This window comes from Hetaerina americana, unplaced genomic scaffold (genome assembly GCF_022747635.1).
Source record: "Hetaerina americana unplaced genomic scaffold, ioHetAmer1.1.p SCAF_6, whole genome shotgun sequence".
Classification (NCBI taxonomy): domain Eukaryota; kingdom Metazoa; phylum Arthropoda; class Insecta; order Odonata; family Calopterygidae; genus Hetaerina; species Hetaerina americana.
In genome coordinates this window covers 7,241,339-7,266,589 of record NW_027287205.1, presented here as the reverse complement: position 1 = coordinate 7,266,589, position 25,251 = coordinate 7,241,339, and the positions used below count along the sequence as shown (strand labels likewise).

Genomic DNA, 25,251 nt, shown 5'->3' with positions numbered 1-25,251 from the left:
TTTTTATGATCAACCAATAACCTTGGAAAGTCGAGTTTATCAGTGTCAACAACATATCAACCATAAAACAAACTGAAGTTTACATCAACTCTAACAAACATTTTTACCAAATAATGTTCAGAAATGGCCACATTGCCCATTTGAAGTTATTATCGATTGTAATACATTCTTATAGAACAGATGAAGTTGATTAAAAATCAGTTAGGTATGAATTTCCTACTTTGGAATTCAAGACTAATTTTAAAAAGTATACAGGAACCATTGCGGTCAATCTTTGCTATTAAACAATTTATTACACTATAAGGTAATGTTGAGTGCATATTGGAGCATTTTTTCTTGGGTCCTAACTGGAGGTACATTTAAAGGACACTAGCTTTAACACAAATAACAATCATCACAGTAATTCCCCTGCTTATTGAGCAACTGAACTTCTTACAGGCACATATGTAATGAAAAATAGATATTCAATAATAACTAACGTAATTGCCAAAGATTTTTCTTTAAATACTTATCATGGTGACCAAAACTTGTATGTTCAATAGCCAATGCTCACCATTGAAAAAGGTCAGGCATCTTAACATTTAAATGTGTGACTATATTCAGTCACCCACTGGTCAGGGCAAAGGTTGTCTGGCTCAGCCTCCTCCTGCCCATCCCCCAACTGTGTTTGCTATCGATCAAACCTTGAGCTTAACTTTCTCATCAAGATAAAATTCGTTTTTAAATTTATGAAATATCAACGGGGAAAGCATTTCTTTTTTCCACTTATTAGGCTCATAATTCCACAGATTATAAGCAACTACATTTGCAACACAGTCTGAATTCATTGCTTCAGGTAGTTTCTATACATTCACGTTGCATAACCACCTATCGTGATACATTTAATAACCATTGAGTTATACTGAACTCCCTGTATAACATTGGTTAATCATGTAGTAATCACATTGTTCAATCCCTGAGATTGGGGTCATCCAGCCAGTTACCCTTCAGTCATTTCTACTGTCTTTAAAAGATAAAAAATATTAAGATTTCATGCAAGTTAAAAGTGGCATGTGTGAATTTTTTTGTATAAATGTATATTCTGACATTTGATAGCAAAATTATTTAAAATCTATCTGATCGTTAGAGTAATCAGAATCAAGACATTCAAGAAGCCTGAATTATTAGTCTTTAGATGTGATTAATTCCAAATAAGAAAATCTTAGTTAATTAATACTCTAGTTTCATTGATTTCTCAGTCGCAGCTACAAACGTCTCCTGAATCAGTTAGGGGCATATTATCTGGAGACTGATCTAGCATGTTAGAAAAAGATTTCTTTAGATAGTTCACATGAGATTGAAGATAGCGGATCCTTGATTGAGCTTGCTCAAAATTTTCTGACAAGTTTCCAATTTCACACTGCATTCTCTTCCTTGTCTGCAAAATAACCAACATTTATTTTCAAAATTGTCCAGTAAAATACATTTTTCATATCATATTTGGCATTAATTATAGTAATAATAATTGTATAGTGCTGCAGTAAAAGAAAATAAGTCTAAAAAATGTATGACTGCTCCTATCAGGAGAAATAAAACAGATCTGGAATCTGAGACATGTTAAAATTATACCTATACAAATAACATGCGTAGGAGCTAATCTGAAGTCACTGCATAAATGCAGAGAAAACCCTATATATTAATACAGTTATCTAAGTCACTGATCATTAATAAATGTTATCTATCTATGTAAAGTCTAAGATCCCAATAAAAATCAATTGACTAATGCATAATTTATTATTAAGACAGTCCAGAATTCAGTTTTATTTCATTCTATGAACATGTCACTTAGTGGTCCACCAAAGGTATAAGGTGTGCTGTTTCAACTGAGTTAACTTTGTTTGCTCCAAATTCTCACTAGATTTTTTCTCAGTGGCAAGTTCCTCTATCAATGCTAGAAATAGACACACTCATAGCTAGTCTTTTAGAGTACATTGTACCATTCCTTTTCTTCTAATTTCTCTCATCTCTAGGATAATAATGGCATGACTCAGAGGTGATCCAACCTATGAGATTGTCTTGAACAATGGCATTCAACAATTTTAGCATTATTTCAATGGGTAATTCTTGAATCTATTTATCCTGGCATTAAAGTCTTTCTTTATGATGCACCACGCCCATGTATTTTGGTAAATTCGCCTTTTAAAACTTCTGAAGGGCCTAATAATTAAAAAATTAATTTGTACTATTTATACTTATAACCCCTGGTTTTAATAAATAGGACTGTAATTCTCTAAGGGCCCACGATTGCTTAAAATCCTCAATGCCTTTTTCTGCAGTATAAGAATTTCCAGTTTCGTGAGCATGCCCCCATAGAGTCTAATAACCCATGACATCAAACTCCAGTAGATATTCACTGCAGAGAGCATGTTGTTGCATTAGTCCAAACTGTAACAATGGTTGATGGGCAAATATTTCGTGGGACTATTCAGATTTGAAGGGGATAAACCTTGAAACTAATATGTCACTGTGGAAGGTGAAACACTTGTGATAAAATGCTCTAATAGGATTTGAAGAGCGATGGTTTTAGATATACTCAATGACGTCTGCGTTTAAATAGTTTTCTTTTTATTTAAATCATCAAAATGTTAATGCAATAGCTTGTGGCACATAAAATCATACTATTTTAACAATTTTGAGATGAATTTATCAAGCAAGTCTAGCAGGTAAGGCATTCAAAACTGATTTAATCTAATGGATAAGTGTATCAATATCTCAATATTAATTTGTTTTCTATAAGACATATTGATTCCTAGCGATCAAAAATAGAAATACTTATTTTGATGAAAAATACAAATGGGTCCAATTTATTATTTGTGTTAACTGCATAATTTCATCAGGGTTCAAACAAACACTCAACTTGAAATAATATAGTAAAAGATAATGATGCGATTTTTCTGCTTTTGAGATTTCAGAATCTAGTTCTCAATTCAAACGTGCATTTGAAGGTTTTTCATTGTGCAGATTTCACATGAATGTACTTTTCAAAGGAAAAAACATTGTGAATGACCTACTCCAGTCTTCAATACTGGACTCCATTTGTAACTTTTGAAATGCCTGTCCTGATATTTTTATTTTGGTTCAAAGCATAGATAGCAGTGTTTTAGAACACCCTGTCTAAGGTCCACCCTTATTCCATTGGGACATGGATGTTGTTCCCAGAAGGGAGACTGGAATGAGCCGTAAATGGAATTGCTTACCTCATCTCTTTCTGCTTGCGCAGCGCGAGCACTAGCTCTGGTTTGAACAAGTTGCCTCTCAAGGTCTTCAATCTGGCATTGATAGGACCTTCGAATTGTTTCACATCTCTCCTTTGCCCTGGCCACTTGCCTGGCAGAGTCTTCTCTTACGCACTCCAATTGATTACTTAGCTGGAGTATCTCCACGGACTTCTCTTCTGCACATCGCCTACACTGGGCTGCGCATTCTTCTAGTTTTTTCATTTCTCCTCTGGAAAGTCACAAGCAGTTACTCCCTACCATTTTTGTTTGATATATAATCAGTTCACTAACGGGTATATCTCTAATTTCCAATACATACACTTTCTGATTATAGTTTAAGTTACTCACCGGGAAATCATCAGGATATTCCCAAAAGTACCTGACCCAACAAAGAAAACACACACATATTGGAAAAAAATGTATTTATTATTCAACATAATCTCCTTTCAGCTCTATACACTTTTCTCAGCAATGTTCAATTATTTTGATAGCCTTTTTATAATAAGAACTGTCTTGTTCCTCAAAACAGGCGTCAACTGCCGACTTCACTTATTCACGGCTGGAAAATCTTTGACCACCGAGCCATTTTTTCAAGTTTGCGAACAGAAAATACTCCGAGGGGGCGAAATCTGGCAAATAGGGTGCATGAGGTAGCAACTGTCATTCATGAAATTTGGCCATTGCAATCGCAGATTTGTGAGCTGGTGCATGGTCTTGATGAAACAACACTTTCTTCTTAGCTAATGCGGCCGCTTTTGCTTGATTTCTTCCCTTAAACATTGCAATAAGTTCGCATAACTTTCGCCGTCGATAGTTTTTCCTTTTTCAAGATAGCCAATGAAAATTATCCCACATGCATCCCAAACAACCTATCCCACGATCTTGCCTGCAGATGAAACAATTCTTTGCTTATGTTCGTTCGAAGGTTTCCGCGGCGATGAGTAGGTGATTTCCACATTTTTCGGGCTGCGTCCGCGTATGTCGTTTAAATGTACAACAGTTTCGCCAGCTATCCTGCTGGCGTCCTCAGGTCAAGGATGAAAAGAAGCTTGTTGTCCCGTCTTATATAGGAAAAATCCGGCGCCAATACCGGGAAATTTCTTGGCCAATCAGGGAACGTCCTCATATTTTCGCGGAATAATTCTTTTCCACGCACTGTGGAGTGGATATCCATCCTCTCTGTTAAAATTTTCTGGCCTTTTAACGATTTCAATGGCCTCTCTGATTATTCTCTGGAAGTATTTTCCTTCTTTCGCTATTATTTTAGCGTCGTCGAACAGAATAGAGTGTCCAGGTTCACTCCAGGCGTGCTCAGCGATGGCCGATGCTCTAAACTGTTTGGCCTTGGTTGCCCTCTGGTGTTCACTCATGCGTGTTTTCAGCGCTCTGCATGTTTCACCGATGTACCATTTGCCACAGGTGCATGGCACTTGGTACACGCCTTCTGATATTAACGGTGAAATTCCATCCTTGGGTCCGGGTAGGGTGTCAGCTATCTTGGTGACGCAGTTGAATCTGGTCACCACATCATGTTTCCTTAAAGCCCTCGCGATTCTTTCCGAAGTCCCTGCGATGAAGGGGATGGCGACGTAAGCCTTCGGTCGTGGTCTGGAGTCTTCCTCCCTGTCAGGAACAGCGGTGGTTTGTCTCTTCTTTTCTTCCTTCTCGGTCCTTTTTTGGATCATATGAGCGCTGTATCCATTCCTTTGTAGGGCATTTGTCAAGTGTTTCTTCTCGTTGGCAATAGAATCGGAGTCACATATTTTATATGCTCGGTTGACAAGTGTGTCTACCAATGAGGTCTTCTGACTGGGATGGTGGTGCGATGCAGCATTAAGGTAGCGGTCGGTGTGACTAGGCTTCCTGTATACTCTGTGTCCAAGCCTCCCATTCCCTTTATTTCTCTTCACCATGACGTCCAAGAAGGGCAGTTGATGATCCTTTTCCACCTCCATAGTGAAGTGGATGGCTTGATGCTGTGAGTTCAGATGTTTCAGGAACTTTTTTAATTCTTCCTCTCCGTGTGACCAAATGACAAAAGTGTCGTCGACATATCTTAGCCACAGTGACGGCCGCTTGTCGCAGGATTCCAGTGCTTTCTTTTCGAAGCTCTCCATGTAGAGGTTGGCCACAACCGGGGAGAGGGGTGAGCCCATCGCAGCTCCTTCCGTCTGCTCGTAATGGTCACCATTCCATAGGAAGAAGGAATTGCGGAGGCAATGCTCCACCAATCCTGGAAAGTCCTTAGGGATTCCGCGGGAGGTGAGTTCCTTGACGCCAGCAGGATAGCTGGCGAAACTGTTGTACATTTAAACGACATACGCGGACGCAGCCCGAAAAATGTGGAAATCACCAATTCTTTGCTTACTTCGGAGCCAGTTCTCCCTTTTAAATCCATTGTTTTCCTTTGTCTCGGGTGTGAAGTAATGGACCCAATTTCATCCATGGTTATGAAACAGCACAAAAAGTCTGCTTTGTTGATGTGAAACTCTGTTAAACATTCGATTGAAATGTCTTCACGACACGGGCTTTGCTCGATTGAGAGCAAATGTTTTATTTCTTTCTTTAATGGTTTTATTCTTTTATTTAATGGTTTCTGCAACCATTTTATATTTTACTGTTGTAAACAAAGGAGCAGACTCACCCAGAGTAGATACCAGTTAAGGTTTTATATTGGTTGGGCTGAGACCTTTCAAATGAAAGTATTGTATCACATAACAATGACCAATTTTCTCCATTTTCACAAATTCAGTGAAAACGTTCACTATTGATGGCTGCCAAACAAATACTAAACAACTTAGCATCTTCAAACTTCAAACATAAGCTTTATGGTTTCCATACCTTCTAATACAGTGATATTTTTCAAACAACTACAACCTTCTCTAGGTTAAGCCGGGTACTTAAGGGGACACCCTCGTATAGTGTTTGGCTGTTGGCCTCAGGGTACTGGATTCGAAACCAGGTGAAACCTTCAGGCATATGTTCTCAAGTTGCTTGTTTTGATTCAACTAGAAGCCTGGAAAACTGCTGATGACGCAGGGAAAAAACTGGCCTCCTTACCTTGACTCTGTGAATTTCACATGCTAAAAGAGCAAGTGAGTTCTAGCCTAATCTGCTGAACCAACTTTCAGTTCACTAAATCTCGTGTGATTTTTCATTTGCAGCGCTTCCGCAACATGACAATGCTACAGAGTGAGGACTTCTTGGAAGCTGTAATGGCACAAGCAACAAAAGGAGATCCACCGAAGTTCTCGAAGCTGTGAAGTTGAAAATTAATTGTCTGTATATAACATCTGAAAAATGAGTAATGGGTATATTGATTGAAATGTCTTCACGACACGGGCTTTGCTCGATTGAGAGCAAATGTTTTATTTCTTTCTTTAATGGTTTTATTCTTTTATTTAATGGTTTCTGCAACCATTTTATATTTTACTGTTGTAAACAAAGGAGCAGACTCACCCAGAGTAGATACCAGTTAAGGTTTTATATTGGTTGGGCTGAGACCTTTCAAATGAAAGTATTGTATCACATAACAATGACCAATTTTCTCCATTTTCACAAATTCAGTGAAAACGTTCACTATTGATGGCTGCCAAACAAATACTAAACAACGTGCCGTCTGCAAACTTGAACATATGCTTTATAGATTGCATAATTTCAAATACAGTGATATTTTTCAAACAACTACCACCATCTCTAGGTCAGGCCGGGTACTTCTGGGCCTTCCCATGTACATGAGGTAATTACATCCCTACCGCCTATTGTTATGCCAGAATTTAATATTATTTGGCATCCTTTTTTCTTAAAAATAATTTTCCCCCATACATCTTAAAGTACGCTAATTTTATTTTTGGCAAAAATGAGGTCGATAGAAATTTAATCCTGCTGCAAAAATTCCCCCAAGAAAACTTGCAATACATGATAATGAAGGAAAGAGTACACATAAACGGAATGTAATTATCATAATTGGATTCAGTGACCATGTCCTATTTCAACCTGAAGCTAGTGGAAGGCTGCTTCATCAAGTATTTCATTTATTACTAATTTTATAGGGAAGCCTATTAATCCATGTGATAAAGTGGCTTGAGATTCTGGATCTAAGTTGAACCTATTTTCTACTGCTTTCATTGATGTATGGAATTCTTTTGGATTCTATGATCAAAAAAGTTGTCGGTTCATTGTGATTGTTCAACTATGTGCTTAATTTAAGCTTTACACGCACTAATAATAATTTTGCGACAATTACTATTTTTATACTGTTTACATCTATAAAATGCTAACATAATATGGCATTTGTCTGTGCCATATTAATTTCACTCAGATTTACATCTGTTCAGAAGGGATACTCTTCAAGTGATGCATTTATCCCCTGCAGTTTCAGTTGTGAATGGAAGACAACACACTCATATCTGTACATGAAATACTCACTATAGTCAGCATAGTAACTAACCACTATTGCTGACAGGATGGTGATCCTTTTAACCAAAATGTTTGCATTTCCTATCTTCCTATGTCTTGATTCTAGTACCAGATTTCTTTTGGCACTGGTATTATATATATATATTCATTATCAATTAATATTTCGTGGAATAGGAATTCTAAAAATATGAAGAAGGTAATTTCCCAGCAACATCTACTTGGAAATGGGATTTACAGCATTATTTTTCCATTATCACCATTGGAAATTCTCCCATTATCATAAAAAGAGTACAGAAAAACAAACCTTTTAGAGGATGTATGCAAGACAATTCAATATACCAATGTTTGATGCATTTAAAAAGTCTTGTTTACCTATTACTCAAAATAGACACTTCAAACTTATGCTTCAGTATTTTACTAATAATTACAATGGATCCCTCCCTGGAACTAAGTAATAAATTAGAATGATACATGCCAGTTGGGGCTCATAGACTCATGGAGTATAGGAATAAGGTTAATCTTTGATGCCATTGCCAATTCAAAGTATAGAAATTGAGCAAAAAAATTGAATGTGCTTAATTTAAGCTTTACACGCACTAATAATAATTTTGCGACAATTACTATTTTTATACTGTTTACATCTATAAAATGCTAACATGATCTGCCAATGAAATGGCTTTTAATTAAGTAGAGTAGATTTAAGAGCTGAATATTACTTAAGTTTGCAGTTGCAGTCAGTAAGTTCTTTGCATTTTTTCTCCCATGCCTCTGCCTTTGCCGTGAGAGAATCCTGCTGATTGATTGAGTCTTGCTGTTGGTTCCAGAACTGGTCCAATTTTTGAGTAGCTTCCATCATCTGTGCAATGAAATATACCCCACTGTGATTTTTCTGATGAATGAAATGATGCAATTTCACAATAAAAGATAATGAAATAAACGCCTTACTTTTGCTCTGGCATCTTCAGCCTCCAACTTAAACTCATAACATTTCTCCTCTGCAGCTTTCTGTCTCTGAATGGCTTCCTGCAGTCTGCACTGAGTAGTCCTAAGAACATCTGGTAATGATTTGAGTTCTTCTAATTTCTCTTGAAATTGGCACTGTTAAAATTGATTCATTCAAGGCATGCAGATAACATTATACTAAAAGATTCAGGATAATTCATATACTAAATTGGTTTTCAATTTTAATTTATTTTGAAAGAGCCTATTTTTTGCCAATTCATCACTCCTTGGTGCACTTGGAAAAGTTTCTCTTGTGGTTTAAACTTATTATGGGACTGCCTTTATAGTAGAAAATATCATAAATTTTATGAAAATAATGAGACATGTAGTCATTGAGTTTACTGCTATGGCTGCAACCAACATGGCACAAAGCATGTTGAAGACATGAAATATCAAGAACTATTTTGCAAACCAAGGCAGACAGATAAATGCAATATCTGTAATCTGATAGTCCACATTTTTAGCACATTAATGCAGCTTAAGTTGCTACCAAGATCAGTTTAACCAAGTCATGATGCCCATAACCTCAGATTTAGACAAACCCTGGAATGTTTTATTCAACCAATGAGGTTACTGGCAAAGTGACATTTTTTTCTTTTATTGTTAAGAGAATTTATTTTGTAGCCCCTCAAGCTGAAGATCGCATCGCAATTGCTTCAGTTTCTGGAGCTTGCCACAAGAGGCGCACTTTCCCATTGAAAACATTGCATCTCACTTACTAATCAAGTGATCTTCAAAACCTTGTATAGCTAGACCAATGAGAATATTAGGAATTATGGGAGAATATGGGCCTTCAAAATATCTTAAAAAATCTTTTTAAATTTTGCACTATTCCCTTAGATTTATGGATTCAATGCCTTTGGATTAATGTTATTTGTTGATCCATATCTCTCTCAGAGGTTAAAAATGAACTAACACCAGCTGTAAAAGTTGATAATTTTTACCTACCCACCCCTCTTCTCTTATGGAATACAATCAAAACAATTTCAGGAATTCACATATACCTTCTTAAATATTTTAAATTTGCTTTCATGTACATTTTATGAGATTTATAATTACTATTTTGTCATATAGTATATGGCCTCAATTATCTCAAGGCTCATTTATGCAAGGCATGATAGGGTGATTGCTCCCCCAGGGCTCAAGATATTTGGATTAAAAATTGTCCCAGAAGTAAAAATTAAGCATAAATTCAAACAGTTAATGTATGGAAAATAGTTCATGGATTACTTTCAGAAGAATATGTTTGAGTGAGCATGCCACGGAATATATCCAGAACGATTTCCCTAAGATTCTTCTGGCCCCACCCCCAAAGACAAAAATGAAATGATCGCCTAAGTGTTCATTATCTAACTAAAAAATTACTAGCATGTTTGTCTTGCATTCCTAATTTCTGACATCATTAATGGCTATAGTAGCCTAATTGTCACTTTTTCAAAACAGCAGAAAAATTTTAATTAAAATTAATGGATTGAAACATCTACAATTTTATGCATATTTTTAATATAGACTTTTCCTGGCTCTCTGAATTCAAATACAGACAAGGCATTCCATTGTAGGAATTGGACAGATATTTAAAATCTTAAGTAAAAATTAATGCAATAAATTAAAAATATCAATCGACTGAATGTCATTAAAATATTTTAATTTTAATTATTTATTTTTTAAATTATAGATCAATTAATAAATAAGGATATATAAATTTTTGTTTTTTTAAACTTTTACTTGTCCAATGATTGGTCAAATTGAAAGCTATATAAATGCCCCTGACAAGAACTGCCACACAAATGTGACTTTTGAAAATGAATGTTTAAAGAATTATTTGGCTCTAGAAATTAAATGTGGGGACTAGAGGTTTCAAGGATGTTCTAAATGCAAAGAATGTTCTCCTTGCTATTTTGATAACAGACGTAAATATTTAGCTTCTTCAATCCAGGCGTCTACGTGTAAAAATTCTTTCCTGAGTTTTTAAAGACAAATTTTGCATGTTATGCATTGGGTTATATTTAATTTACCTTGACTCTTTGAATTTCTTCTTCTACTTGTTTTGTTATTCGTCTATTGTCTGCCTCCATCAGCTCTATTTGGCGGCGTTGTTCTTCAACTTGTTGCTGAGCTAGCAAATACTAAAAGAAAAGACAATGAATAGCACTACTTTCATTTGTGAACCAAAGGCCACAAAATTCCACTGGAATATTGAAATGATACCAATTTGTTAAATACTATTGAATGCTGCATTACAGTTATCATAAGTTAGAGTCAATGCAGTCCCAAAAAACAAACCAACTCTACTACTACTGCTTCAACCTTCTTTACTACTTTGCGCCCACAGAGAGGATCTTTGGGTTATTTCTCTTTGTAATAATTGTAAATATCCATTAGTTAGTACACACCTTTTCTCTATAATATTCTTCTTGGTAAGCGCATTCCGATTGTTTCATGTGCAGCTCTTCGAGTTCATCTTTTGCATCACGCAGTTGTTGTTCAAGAACCATCACTTGGCTAGTTTGTCCTTTCGATCCCTGCTAAGTTGAAAAACTCGATTGTAATTCTCCAAACAACAATTTTAACCGAGCCTAAAATGTGCCATCTCCGTAGATTATATCATTACTGTAAATCATACTAGTATTTTGTACCCTGTCTTGATCTGAGTCCTTATTCATTAATTTGTCTTGAAGCTCTTTAATAGTGGTTTCAGCTTCCTTCAAGCACCTTTTTTTTTCTTCCAGTTCAATGATCAAATTTTCATTTTCGACATGCATCGCTGCTACTTCCGTCACTTTGGACTTGTAGTCTTCTGTAACTCTAGCATACTTCTCTTTCAGTTGCTGAATTTTCTCGCAGTTTTTGTCTTGGCTCACTTGAGGAGATGTTGTGGGCTGAAATGGAGGATGTCTTTGTTTAAACATAGCAAGTATTATGTTAAAATAATGACACCTCAAAGAAGCAGAGGGATTACCCTATTTCTCATTGAGGAAGCAGCTTCCTGGAGTCTGCACCGCTCTAATTCAGCTTGTTTTCGAGCCAGCTGCACACATTGCAATTCTTTCTGCATATTTTTCATTTGCATTTCTAAGCGGTTGATTATGTTCTCCTAGAGGATTAAATGCTTCATGAACAAACTCTCCCAATATATGACACGATTTTTAAATTCCTGTAAACTATCTTTATAATTTACCTCCATTTTTTTTGTCTGTTTTTTCTTGCAGGCCTGGAAAAAATGGAATATAATTATTATTAACATTTTGGACAATTTTGTTTTATTTCAAAGTAAATATTTTTAGGGGCACAAAAATTTTCCATCCAGTCTATTTTTTCCTCAATTCAAATCCTCATTATTTGTATACATGTAGTGGGTAAAATAAAAAACTCTCTGCTTAGTTTACTACCTCTTTTGAAGGTTGCTGTTTTGTTTGGTCACAAAGCTTATCTTGAAGTTGCTTATTTTCCCAAACCAACAATTTCATTTCATTTTGAATTTGGCTGTTTTTACGCTTTAAGTCTTCAAGAGCCTGCTCTTTGGCCAAAATCTCTTCTTGTAGTTGATATCTGGAGTGTGCAATCAAACATATAATTCATTTTATATGGGGGGAAGATTAGAATTCTTAAATTTTCCACCACCTAAATATCTGATGATAAATGATAGTTTGGGTCATTTGCACCCAAACTGAACCGATTTCAAACATTTCAACACATTAGAGAGTTTAGGCATATTTGTACAGATATAATGGCAGAGAGAAAGGTTTGGAGCTCAACGTACACAAACAAAATGCAAGTAATCGCTAAGAGTACCTTAAAAAATTCACACTTCTATATTTCAAACACTTGTCTAGTTGTGTAAAAATTATACCTATTTTCCTGTGATTGGCTTAAGAAGTTTCAAAGACTAGTATGAAGGTATCAAATAATGTACAATTGATTCAGGTGCTACTAGATGAACTTGTGCTTGGTTGTGGGAGTATTTATTTTTCAGATGTAACTCAAAAATTAATTTGATAACACTTATACTCAATCAATACTTATTTTGTTTAATTTAATTGATATAATTAATTGAAACCCATGGTTCAATATGTAACCTCCAAAGAATAAACTTGCATTGTAGTTACATTTGATGCAGTACTTACTCACAGCAAGGATCGCATATATCTTCAGAATTCAATTTGACTTCCATTGTTAACATAAATAGCTACTGAAATTTGTTTATAGTGACAATAGACCAATAGTTGGAAGCCATCCTTAGCAACCATTCTCTAAACAGCACTTACTGATACAAAACAATTGATGCAAGGCTGAAATTATTCTATTTCCTTTGAAATAATGGTGTTCGATGTCTTGATTTTCATATTACATTAAACTTATAATGTTACCCCTCAACTTTGCATTTAATGGTCCCCCTAAGCATAAAAGTTGGAATGAGATACAAGTAGCATTCAAAGGTTAATCCAAAATATTGAAATTAAAAGACACCAGTTGGGATTTGATGAACTGTTAATCAGGAGGAATGTAAAAGTATAACTACCTATTTTGATTTCAACAATTTGACTATTCCATCCAAGATACTTTGGTTTCTTTTTTTTTAATTATTTTTTTAGGTATAAGAAACCAATAATTCCTTGCTCTGTCGCAATTTGAGGGGTTAAAAAATGTAACCTTTAAGATAAATTTTGAAAAAAATTAACATATTATTGCTATTTTTAACTATTCTGGCAATTTAACATCTTGCTAATGGTCGTTTGAGTACTCCTAACTAATAAGCAAACAATTATGGGATCTTAAGAGGAAATTAGCCAGAGACATTGAGAATTAACCACAAAGAAGGGAATGGGGACAAACCCAATGGTTTGCCTTCAACCCAGATGAATCCATTGTATGATATGGTGGAGATTTTGGTGTGAGTTGGATGGAGGAAGCTACCTGTTCAATCGTGAAAGAGTTGCTCCCGAAACATAGCGGAAGCGCATTGTGCAATTAACCTCATTGATAATTATGCCTGTCATCACTGCAACAGCCTTATTTAAGTGGAGTTATCATATGTTCCTCCAAGTATCCACCTATTTTTGGGAAGGAAATCAAAATTTCCTGAAAGAAACCTTCTAGTCAAAAATACTTCATCCATCACTGTGAAAATGTATGAAATGGGGTTCACCCTAACTTGGGACAATAATGAAATCAAAACATATGGGTAGAATAGCTTTGAACAGTTTTCAAATTTTTTTGTATTCCGGGTGAAGTTTCTACATAGTTTCCCATTTCTTTACAGAATGGAAAGTTTCCACAAAGTTAAGCCCCAAAATATACAGTTCAAGGTAAAGTATTAGCCTCTAAGGGTGTTTGTTAGTTTGCCATGCACAATATCATATTCTACCGGAGTGTGATGGAATGAAATTTTATGGAAATTCATTCTGTTTGGCATTCACTCGGTGGTGATACCTGGATTGAAGATTTTGAAGGTGATTGGAATGAAAATATGAAGAGGTGGGTGGCAGGAGATGTGACAAAATAGTTTAGGAGATATATAAGATGATATAAGTTTGACTACGGAGGAGTGAAGCTTAATTATTATCAATTTCAAAATGAACGTAAAAATGTTTGTGAATTGACTCATGTCCAAAAAGATTCATCACCTGAAAATAGAATCGCATACAAACTTTAGTGGAAGTTGAATTCCATTTCCAGAAAACATGAGTTTTTGCTGTCAATATAAAACATGGAACAGTGCCATGCATGGATAGGAACGCTTGCAAGAAGATGTAATATATATGTATCTAGTCTATGCATGTAGGATATATTCATATTTCAAACATCTAGACAATGGGCGAACTTCCTCCACGACGGATTACATCACTTTGTAGGTCATTTACCATTACATGCAATCAAAATATTTTGTACAATGAGGAAATAACTAGGTGGTTTCATCAGATTTCATACTGAAGCCACCTCATTTCAAATGCTTCTAGATGAGAAATTGGCTTTGCATTTCTGGAAAATTTGGGTGGTTATGTACCTAATTTGAATATTTATGAATAATACGATTGCACCACATATTTATTTACTCATACTGCATCCACAGAAGCTTGCAGATGGCTTGACAACTGATTCACTGAATTTTTCACCTGATTTAAAGAACTATTATAATTATGAAATACCGATGGGGTGCATTAAATTATACACTTTCACAGTTACAGTTAAACATTAGTAAGAGAGAGTTAATTGAGGCTTAAACGACTCATAAAAATAATGTTAATATATTCTTTAAATCTTAATTGCATTGCTATTTCGTCACATATTATGTGCATGGGTAAAAGACTTAATTGCTCTTGTGAATCAGTGTGTGATGGAATATTAGAGCATGTACTGCCATCCAACCTGAAATGGTTATAACAATGGAGCTGTGGTAATACATTAAAAAACAATGGGTAAAAGAATAAACAAATCCTCCAAAAAACCTTAAAATGCTTATCGATAGCCTTTGAAAATGTGTATGAAAACATCATTAAGGCTTTCATTAATGACAGTTATCAGATATTTAGATGTTTGCCTTCCCAGTTTGAGATCTCGGGAAAGACCACACGGACAACTTCTACACATCAGACTTTTGGATTTCTGAAAGTTTCTTGACTTAAGAGTTATTGTTGTTATTTTCTGTGTCCATGTCACCAAATGATTAACCTATGTTTCATAAAAAATCCAACATTCCATCGCCTTTCAAAATGCTCTGCATCCAATTATTCTTCCTCCTTTATATTTCTCCAATCAATCCTCTCTCCTACTCCACCTGGTCTGGTACCATTTTGTCTGTTTTCCTTCCCATCCATTTTGTTTTCCCATCCTAGTTCACACTCAATTTGTGGTATAAATGCCACTGACTCTATATTTGCTTATGTATACGTAAATTTTCAGAAAGATTTCTCCTCATTTCAGATAGCTCTTTCCGGAATCCCATTTTATCACACATACCATGAAAGAGCACATCAATAATGTGTCTTTGTGGAAAAAAATGCAGGTGGTTTGATTTCTTAATCAAAGAATCATTTAATATTCAATTGATTGGGAAAAAACCTCCTGCCTGGGGAACCCCAAGTCAGCATTAAAGAAAGGAGCGTCCTGTGGGTTGGAAAACAAAATTCTTAGCTAATGTGCAGCTCCAATTTATACCTTTCTAAATCACCAATTCATGTGAAATCAAGCTATTCTGAAGAAAAGAATGTTTCCACCCTGCAAAGAAACCTCTGATAACTCATACAGAGAAGCCCCGGATGGCTGAAGTGCCTGATTGTTCTTCTGGTTGACTATATGTCAAAATTCTTTAAACATAGCAAGACAACATACTTCAGCAGCAAAATAATATTTTCAAATATTTTACAGTGAGGCTAACAGCACATATCTTGCTCGGTGGAATATTTTGAACTTGGAAACTACACGTCTACATCTGCTTCATCTTATGGATTTTTCTCGCCTGATTTTCCACAGTTTTTCAATATTCAATAAAGCTTTCACAGTGAGAGTACATTTTTGATTTCAAAAGAATTTGAAATGGTTAATGGTGCTAACCTTAGGAGACAATTTTTCCGACAAGAGATATTGGGAAATTCGACAAACATTACAATAAACCCATCGCTGCCCATTTTTGAATGACCAGTAAAGATATCCCTGTCTCACAGTTGAATTGTACTCACTGAAAGTCCTCCAGATGAACATTTTCAGAAACTAGTTTATCTTGAATACTGTAGCTCTCTTTCAGGCGATCAGTTAAACATATCACCACCTCCTGAAATAAGATGTGTATGATTCACTTCTGATCATGCATTAACCATTTCCTTTGTTGATTTCTAGTTTCATGTTAGTATTTTAGATAATTAGCAGTCATATTTACATTTCTATATTCAAGGAAAGATCTACACCAAAAATTCTTCCTGAGAAATAATTAGTATTGAGAATAGGAAGATTTAGCAAAAAATGATAACTAAGTTCTGGAAAGAAATTAAAATATCAATAACGAAAGGATTCAATTGTCAAAATGTGATTTTAAAACAGGTTAGATCAAAATACCAAGATTAAATCAGAAAATTTGGTTAGCTACCATGGTGAGATAAGGAAGCATTCACTTTCAAAACTTGAAATAGGCTTATCAGAGTATCAGAGGTAAAATGATAATGGCTTGGGCCCTTGAAAAAATATCTAAGAGTTCTCTTGGATATTAACAACTCTCTTGTAGCCAGGATATTTAAAATTACTTATCCACCCAGTTTGAATGCTTTAGTGATTGATTTCATGCATTACTTTTCTTTTTGTGATACAATTTTTCAAAGTTTTTCTACTTTCTTCAGTGATAGTTAAAATAAAACTTGGTCCAAAGTATTTCTTAGTGTGCTGAATCAATCCTCACTCCACATGGTAAATGAATTTACTGAGTTGAGCGTGGGATACAATTATTCATTAAAAACCTTTGCGCATTATTTCAATGGATGATAAGCCTCATTCCATTTTTCTCACTATATACATAATTTATCTATACGCTATGTGATTTTATATTGTTGGCATGAATTTACATTTTTAGGGTCCATAGATGCATCAACGCTTGGAAATGGCCATTGGGGCTTCCCTTCTCCAATATTTAACTTCTTCTCAGGGTCACCCACAACTATCTTGGGCAAATTTTTGCCTGTCCGACACATGACAACTTTTGGAAGCGCAAAGGCCTTTGAGAGAAATGACGTAACTTGAGGAATATTTTGGGATAGCCTGATGTCCTTTGGAGAAAAAATCGATGTCTTCTTGTAAGCTTTATCTCCAAAGATTGAGCCAAACTTTGGTTTTTCAAACCCATGCGCCATATCTGCCCTCTCTGTGCACTTTTTAAAGTCATCTAAATACTTGTCACATGAAGTGAACTCATCAGTCGCCATATCTGGAGAAAAGAGGCTGAAATCACATTCCGGAGTTGGAAGTCCACCCAACTCCACCAATTTCTGTGTCACAGATTCTAGCTTTGATAGTTTTTCAAACAATTGTTTCTCTTTTTCCTTTAATTCTTTTGCATCGGCTTCCGTGTAAGAAACATCCTGAAAAATAATCACCAGATTGAATGTGTATACCAGATGCATGCATTTATGTAGACTATTTTGGAAAATCATAAAAAGTCATGGATACATGATCTAAACATGTTTTCAGTACCATTTTAGTTGAATGTTGGTTATGTGTGTCCCAATTTCATTAGTACTTGTATTAGCTAGCTACTCAGTCAACCCATCATTAGTTTTGGTTCAGATGTTCTAATGAAAGTGGTTGGCAGAAACCACTCTTCTCTAAAATCAGGCAAATTCAACTCTGTAGTGAGAGTTGAGATGAGAGAAGTGGCATTTTTGTGAAAATTTAGTCCTCTTATATGTTTAAACCCTTCCCAAATCCACTTCTCTCTCCAACAAATCCTTACGTCGATCCAAAGTACTACTCCCCTCCAAAATCTCCATCCATTATAGCAGTAATGAAACTATGTTTTCTGGAGACTTGGAGAGGAATGCCTAAAATATATTGGTCTTGCTGTTTTTAAATCATTAATGTATGGGAAAGAAGATTTGAGAAGCCCTATTGTTTTCCAGGTCTGATTTCTGTTGGTCATTCCTTTTCAAGATAGCCAGGTTTAAATTTGGAATTAAAAGATTTATTTGGAAACATTCCTCACAAGGAAATTAAGCCGGCATGTTAATTATTTTTATCGGTCAACGGACTCCAATGCATGATATCAGTATACGAATCACCATTCTTATGAAAATCACTTGATGTTGCAAAAATGAAACCTTTCTTACTTTAAACTTTTCAATCGACTTCTTCAGTTCATCAACCTGGGACTTGGTTTCATACAACTGCTGATAAGTTTCATTTAGTTTATTCATGACAGACGGCCGTGCAAAAATTACATCACTATAAGTGGACGGCGCTCTTCTTAAGGAAGACTTAGCCATAGCATCTTTCTCCAATATAGATCTGCATTCACTTGCGATACTTTTTCTTTCATCCTCAGAGTCTTTCCGTGTGCTCATTTTTCCATCTGTTTTTGATTCCCCGGCTTCAAGTTCAGTCAAAGTTTCTTTTTCATCTTAAAAAAGAATGAAAATCCATCAATCCAGGTCTGTTTGGATAAAGTTCATCTGAATGCAATAAACCATGGACAGATATTAATTCATCAATAGCAATACATGATCATTTAACTCGCTAAAAGAAACATGCAAAGAAATAATCATTGAAATACCTTGACATTTAACATTGCTCGGATTTGCATGACCGGATGTCTCATGGGAAGGGAAATAAGTTCCCGGGAGGGGTTAAGTTTGAGAGGAACATACCATTCTACCTATTGTAAAAGTAGGTTCTTGATGTTTCTTCATGCTTATTTATTTAAAATTATTTTTGGGACTGCATATTTATTTTTATTTTACCATTTATATTCTCAATTATTTCTTCTAATTGATGGAAAAGACCAACTGTTTCTTTCTCCCAGACTACATATTACATACATGTCAGCATAAGCAGCTGGAGTATCTCGACATGCCTTCAATCTGCTTTCATCTCCAGAATTCTATCACTCACCTGCTCTACATTCACTCAACTTCAGTACTTGTAATCTGGATATAATATACAGTGACTCATTTTGGCTTGGTTGAGTATAAAGTTATGATGCCGACCATTGACAATGGGTGTGCATTATGTGAGCACATGTATGCAGATACCTTCTTGATTGGGGGAAACTGGCCTCCTTCCCTTTAGTCTTTCCTGTTTGGGTTGAAGTTTACTCATGCCTCCTTTCTGTGTAAATATTCCCTTCTCTATTTTGCCAGATAGACTAGACCCACCTGCACAGTAGGCTACTGAACAATACCTACTGGCGTTGCAGAATCAGTGTGATAGGTATAGGATGAGAATTAACCTTGTGAAAGCAAAAAAATAAGATCATCAAGAAATAGGGAGGTTAAGATAATTGTTGAATTTTGGGCAAACAAACTAGAATAGGTGAAACAGTTCACTTATTGGGGAAGTGTTTTGGATGAGGGTCACCAGAGTGATGGGGAAATTAGAAGAAAAATTCCATTAGTTTCAGAAACATTTACAAAGTGACAGGAGTCGATGGCAGGTTCCATGCAAAATAATTTTGCACAGTTCAAAATCCTGGCCATCGAGATGGAAGTGTTGCCTGGTGGCCTTTGAGATGCCAATGTGAATAAGAATGGAATAAATAAAATGAAGAAGAAGAGATTTTGGGATACATTCAAAGATTCAAGGATAAATGGTTGCAGGAGATACCGAAAGAGAGAGAGGTAGGGGTAGGAATAGAATAGGAGTTTTGGGCTAGTATAAAGGAAGTAGAAGGCTGTAGGACTAAAGAAAAAGTTATTTCATTATCGGGTTTGAGGATATTTTGTATCATGTTGGTCAGGGCTTACAAGACTGGTAATGTGTAGTGCCATCTAAATCCTATTGTAAGCCATTTATTTGACTACTATTTATGATAATACATAACAATTTTTAATCATGATCACTGTAGCAGGGAGAATGGGGATGATTTGTAAAGAAAGAGCACCAGAAAAGACTTTGCAAAGCATACCTTTGCCAAGACACTGTTATTAATCTACTATAATATTCATTTCATAAAAAATAATCAGCCATATTGACATGCTTTGATACCTGTCATTTCTTTTTCTGCATCTTCTTTCACTATGCTAAGACTACTTTCATGAGGAGTAGTGTCGCTCTGCAATCCTTCTCTCTCAGTTGATCCCATTGGTGTAGTGCTTTCATCTGGAATTGCTTCAACATCTTCTGCTTCAGAAGTTAGCTCATTTGTAATCTCCTCTGCTTCAGAAGTCTCTTCATTTTCTGTTGCTTCTGTTTCTGAAACTGATTCACCGCCATTTTCCAACTCCTGTTCTTCCTGCATCAATGAATAGAAATGACAATAAATAAAATGGCTCTGAATTTACTAACTGAGAGAAGGCACAAGTGCCATTTCTATATGGTACCTTGCAATTAATTATGCTTTTTATTCATTTTATCATTAGTGTTTCTAAAAATATTCATTAGTTTTCCAAAGAATTTGATGTAGTCTGGATGTGAATAAAAAGTAAAATTTGAATTTTGCACATTAATAAAAAACAACAACATTGTTTCAAAATTTTCATGCTTGCAGTTTGATTTACTCAGCATGAAATAATAAATAAGAAAACGAGGTTAATGATTTGCATGTTCCAATTGTATTATTTTAGCATGATATAATGAAATGGAACTCATGTTCCTTTATTCTTTGTGCTCATCCATACCTCCATCCTCTTAACAAGTATGTCACTGTTGAGGTGAGCAGGCTTATGAATGAATCGCAGACAATTTATTCTCTGATACGATTTATAACCGAGGTAGTATTATCAAAATCTCTGTCTAACGGGCTGCGAACGTTCCGCACGTGACGTGATTGTTTGTTATCATGGTTGTTAAGGTTTACGGTGAGAAGTTGTTATAATGTGCAGGAGTCTTGTATCTTTGAGCGATTGTTATATTTCTGTATTTATGAAAGTTCTTCGCTATCAACTTTGAGCTTTTGGTACGCATGGGAAATAACGTTTATTCAGCACCAGAAAAAAACCGTTAATTAGTTCGTTAAAAATATTCGTCGTCTATACTTATTTTCTCTCTTTGTGGTTGGATGCTTATTTTAATGCGTATTTCTGTTTCTAGTAAAGGGAAGACGATAATTCAGCATCAGGGTATGAGTTAATGTAAATTTTGAAATCAGCTTCACTGTTGAAAACTCTTCTGTGTACCCCGAAGTCGTGGCATTACTTTGATTAGCCCTAGAGCAAGCGATCAAGTGACATGGATCGTGTAGGCGGTAGAAGAAGAAGTGTGGCCAATGTTTGCAGATATTTTTTCTGAAGATCTCTTCTTTTAATCCTCATTAATTGAATTAATATAGTAATACTAAATGAACATCATTATTCTTAACTTACTCACCAGCAAATAAAGCCTTTTCCTTGTGTTCCACTGAGACGACTGCTGCAAACCGAAAGCCTGCAAAACATTGGATCAGAAGAAAAGAGAATTGAAGGAAAAAAGGTGAAATCCTTAAGCGAAATATATGCACCGGTGATTGTCCCCAACATTCCTAGACCAAAGAACTATCGAAGCAGGAAAAGGGAAAATAACTCTAGCAGCAGGAAACATCAATCCCCTACTAGTGCATCAAAATGCTGGTTTAAGAAAACCGGCCCTCTGTGGAGGCATCGTAAGGTATTAAGTATTAGGCTAGGCTCTTCTGCTTTGCAGTTTATCTTCCATAAGACTGAGACCAACTAAGTGTAATTATTCTTTGTGGTAATATTTTCAACAGCCACAAACGGTGCATCTCATTACATAACGTGTAACTCATGTTTCCTTAATAACCACAGCAACAAATAACATTACAAATTTACAAGTTCTATTCAGAAATAGTTTTAAATTACTAAGATCCATTAAATTAATGAAAAACAAACATTCTCATTTCCCATTATTTGTCTTTGTCATACAGCGCATTTCAACACCAACACATGTTCACTTTTCGGGCAGTTAGTTCCTTCGCTATGGACATTGTATATGGTCGTGATGCTCAATCATGTGTCCAGAAGTCTCCAATGAATTGTTATGTATTAGTTTTTATGAAAGTTCTTCGCTATCAAATTTAAGCTGATGGTTTAAATGGGAAATAACTTGCACGAAGCCCCAGATCAGAGTCAATACATATCTCATTGCCCTCTGCCGTAGGGTTAACGTAGCTAACGTGTCAGTCGAGTGTCCCCAAGTTTCGAGACCGTAATAAATTTAGGAATGAAAGAATGTCTAGCAGCAAATTAAAGTCATGGGTTAAGATTTTTCTAAATAATATCATATGGATTTATGAGCATATTTCTCTCGAGCACTGTTGAAAGATATCGAACACGACGGAGGCACTAATCAAAACGAGTAGGTACCTAATAATAATTATGATCATTCACACATGTAATACCAAATAAAGATGCCTGATGATTTCGATTTAAAAATTACTATTTCAATAATTTTTAAATATCTAAAACTTTTCATTGACTCATTTTACAATAAACTCCATTACGGGAGATAATTCGTGTATGAAGTATGATAAAATACGATATCTACTGGCCTGCTCATGACCATTTGCATTGAAGCTCTTCGAGTGTATATTGAAATGGTTCTCTACCAGAGGTCATGTACGTGTGGGAGAATCGTACTAAAAACCAAAACAAAAATGCGAGGTAAAATTTGCCGGATTGCGTAATTTTAAATTTTCCGCTCACGCACACTGATTGTCGCTCCCGGGAAAGTTTACCGTATACGATTGTCACTAAAATGTGAAATAAATGCCATTTGTTATAAATTACTCTACATGTCGTCGGCAGCTTGCACAAAATCGCCGTCTTGACATGGTAAGGACTTTCAGTATCGGAACCGTAACCATATGGCTCCCATTACTCGAATACAATGATATTCGAAACCTGGTGCGATGCTAGTCCGTCACGGTTTCCATCATCAAGGATCGCCCAAGCGAAAAAAACTACCAAGGTAATAGATAGTTCGCTAAAAAATTGTTTTTGTATAGTTCCTGGTAAAGTAAATTCAGGTTTGCTGCCAGTTTTCATTTATCTTACTAATTGACCAAAAATAAAATAAGATTGTTGAAAAGGGGGTGTTAATATCTACGAATGAACGATTTAGTCGTCACCGGCTTCCAGTCTGCACAGGGAGAATAAATGAGTCAGTGTGAACCAAGTATCTGCTCCACAAGACGTCCGCAACGAAGCACATTGTTTTGGTTTGTCTGTTGCCTGCATAGTATGCGCATATCCTAAATGAGCTTACTTCAGCCCTGGAGTCTACGTGTCTTAGTGCCTAAACCCGAAAAGATTCAGAGGATTAATGATGCTTATTTTTGAAACCATGAATCACACAGATGTTTTCCACAAACATTAGCATACTTGTGAGAGTACTCTAGCTGGCGAATTCACCATTAGAATTAGGAGCACACTCCATTACATGTCCACTCTCTTTAAGAATGCCTGATTAGGTTTTTAATTGATAATAATGGAGTTGGATGAAACTGTGGTGAACTGTCAAGGATCACTGTTGAGGCTTAGGCGCAGCGCAAACAGGCGATCCACAGGACAAGAAATAAAGAGCCAATGCTCTCTTTAATGAGTTCAATTTCAATCTCAAACCCATCGATTTGACTAAGTCCTCAAATCATAGTTCTATTCCGGAAATGTTGGGAGGCATTGTAAAATGAAAACTTTCAGCTACAACCGAAAAATGGGATAGAGTGATTGTAGTTCTTAGGCAATACGCCAAATGGGAATGGAATTTGTGGCACTTGATATAGGAAATTGAATTTTCCTGGCAGACTCCCATCTACCTTTTAGGTTTCACTTTATTTTGCACTAACATTAGAATTATAGTTTAATGTTGCAATATAATTCTGATAAACAGCACCCCAACCAATTCCCTGCTAGAACAGAAAGTAAGCTCTTGTGATGCAACGTGAACTGATATGCTAACTCGATGATTAATGGAAACATGCTTTACGAATAGTGTTTTGAAACATAACTGCACTTTTGTATAGCAGGCCTTTATGCCACACTCAAAATAAATTCTATCTAGGTCTTCCCAAACCAAATTGATTCAATTACAGATTTTATAAGTGCCATCAACACCTGTCAAGGCATCTTTTTACGGTCCAAAAGTTATTCACATTTTTCCATCAATTAAGGCCTCCACAGTAAGCCAGGTAGCAATGACCACTCTAGAGCCTGTCAATTATCATATAACCACAACAAAAGCTTGAGCTCCAAAATGAAATGCAAAAATTAAGTCCAAATTCTTCTATAATATATTTCAATATGTGAATAATTCCTCTTTTCCTAGTGCAAATACTCACAGACAGCATTAAATAAATACTTCATGCAGAGAACTCCCTTGGTAATCCAAAGGTTCTAATTTGAGATGTAGAGCTATTGAGGTCAACGGATGAAAAGTTTGGCTGCTTCTGTCAAACTCAGGGTCAGGATGACACTTTAACAAACAAAAATTGTAGTGCCTATTTGAGGTAATACAGACTAAATATAAGAGTTGCAAACAGCAATATTCTACTTCTGCATTTTCCTAATGATTTTCTGTTTATTGTAAAATCTTCCCTGTCCAGTTAAATTAGACTCATGGGTTATATGATGAGTACTGCCATAGTAGGCTATCACAAGAAAATGACAATGTTTGTTAAAAGTAAAAAATGTGTTAAATGGTGCAGAGAATACAAACCCATTATCCCTGTCTCCCTCACTACGATGCATGTGTCTTAACACTAACCTTAGTAGATAGATATCTTCTCCCTGATTATGTTACATTTGTACATGCCACTGAACAATTGACCCACTACCATTGAGTTACCTATACATATTATCACATATATTTACGTTGAGTGCATTCAATATAAATATGACATTTAATGCATGGTGTTTCAGGTTATATTGAGAAATATATTTACCTCCAT

At 35.6% G+C, this 25,251-nt stretch overlaps 1 protein-coding gene across 1 annotated transcript; it reads right to left on the bottom strand.

Moving 5' to 3' along the window:
• Positions 1–1,234: 1,234 nt before the first annotated feature.
• Positions 1,235–25,251, bottom strand: LOC139695231 (outer dense fiber protein 2-like). Its single transcript, XM_071593916.1, has 15 exons — positions 25,246–25,251; positions 21,678–21,734; positions 20,358–20,604; positions 18,485–18,774; positions 17,228–17,740; positions 16,355–16,446; positions 12,068–12,227; positions 11,857–11,889; positions 11,638–11,772; positions 11,450–11,557; positions 10,694–10,804; positions 8,622–8,774; positions 8,393–8,565; positions 3,237–3,486; positions 1,235–1,417 (listed from the first exon to the last, which is right to left on the bottom strand). Exons 1-15 carry the CDS (start codon positions 25,249–25,251, stop codon positions 1,235–1,237), a joined length of 2,511 nt encoding a protein of 836 aa, XP_071450017.1.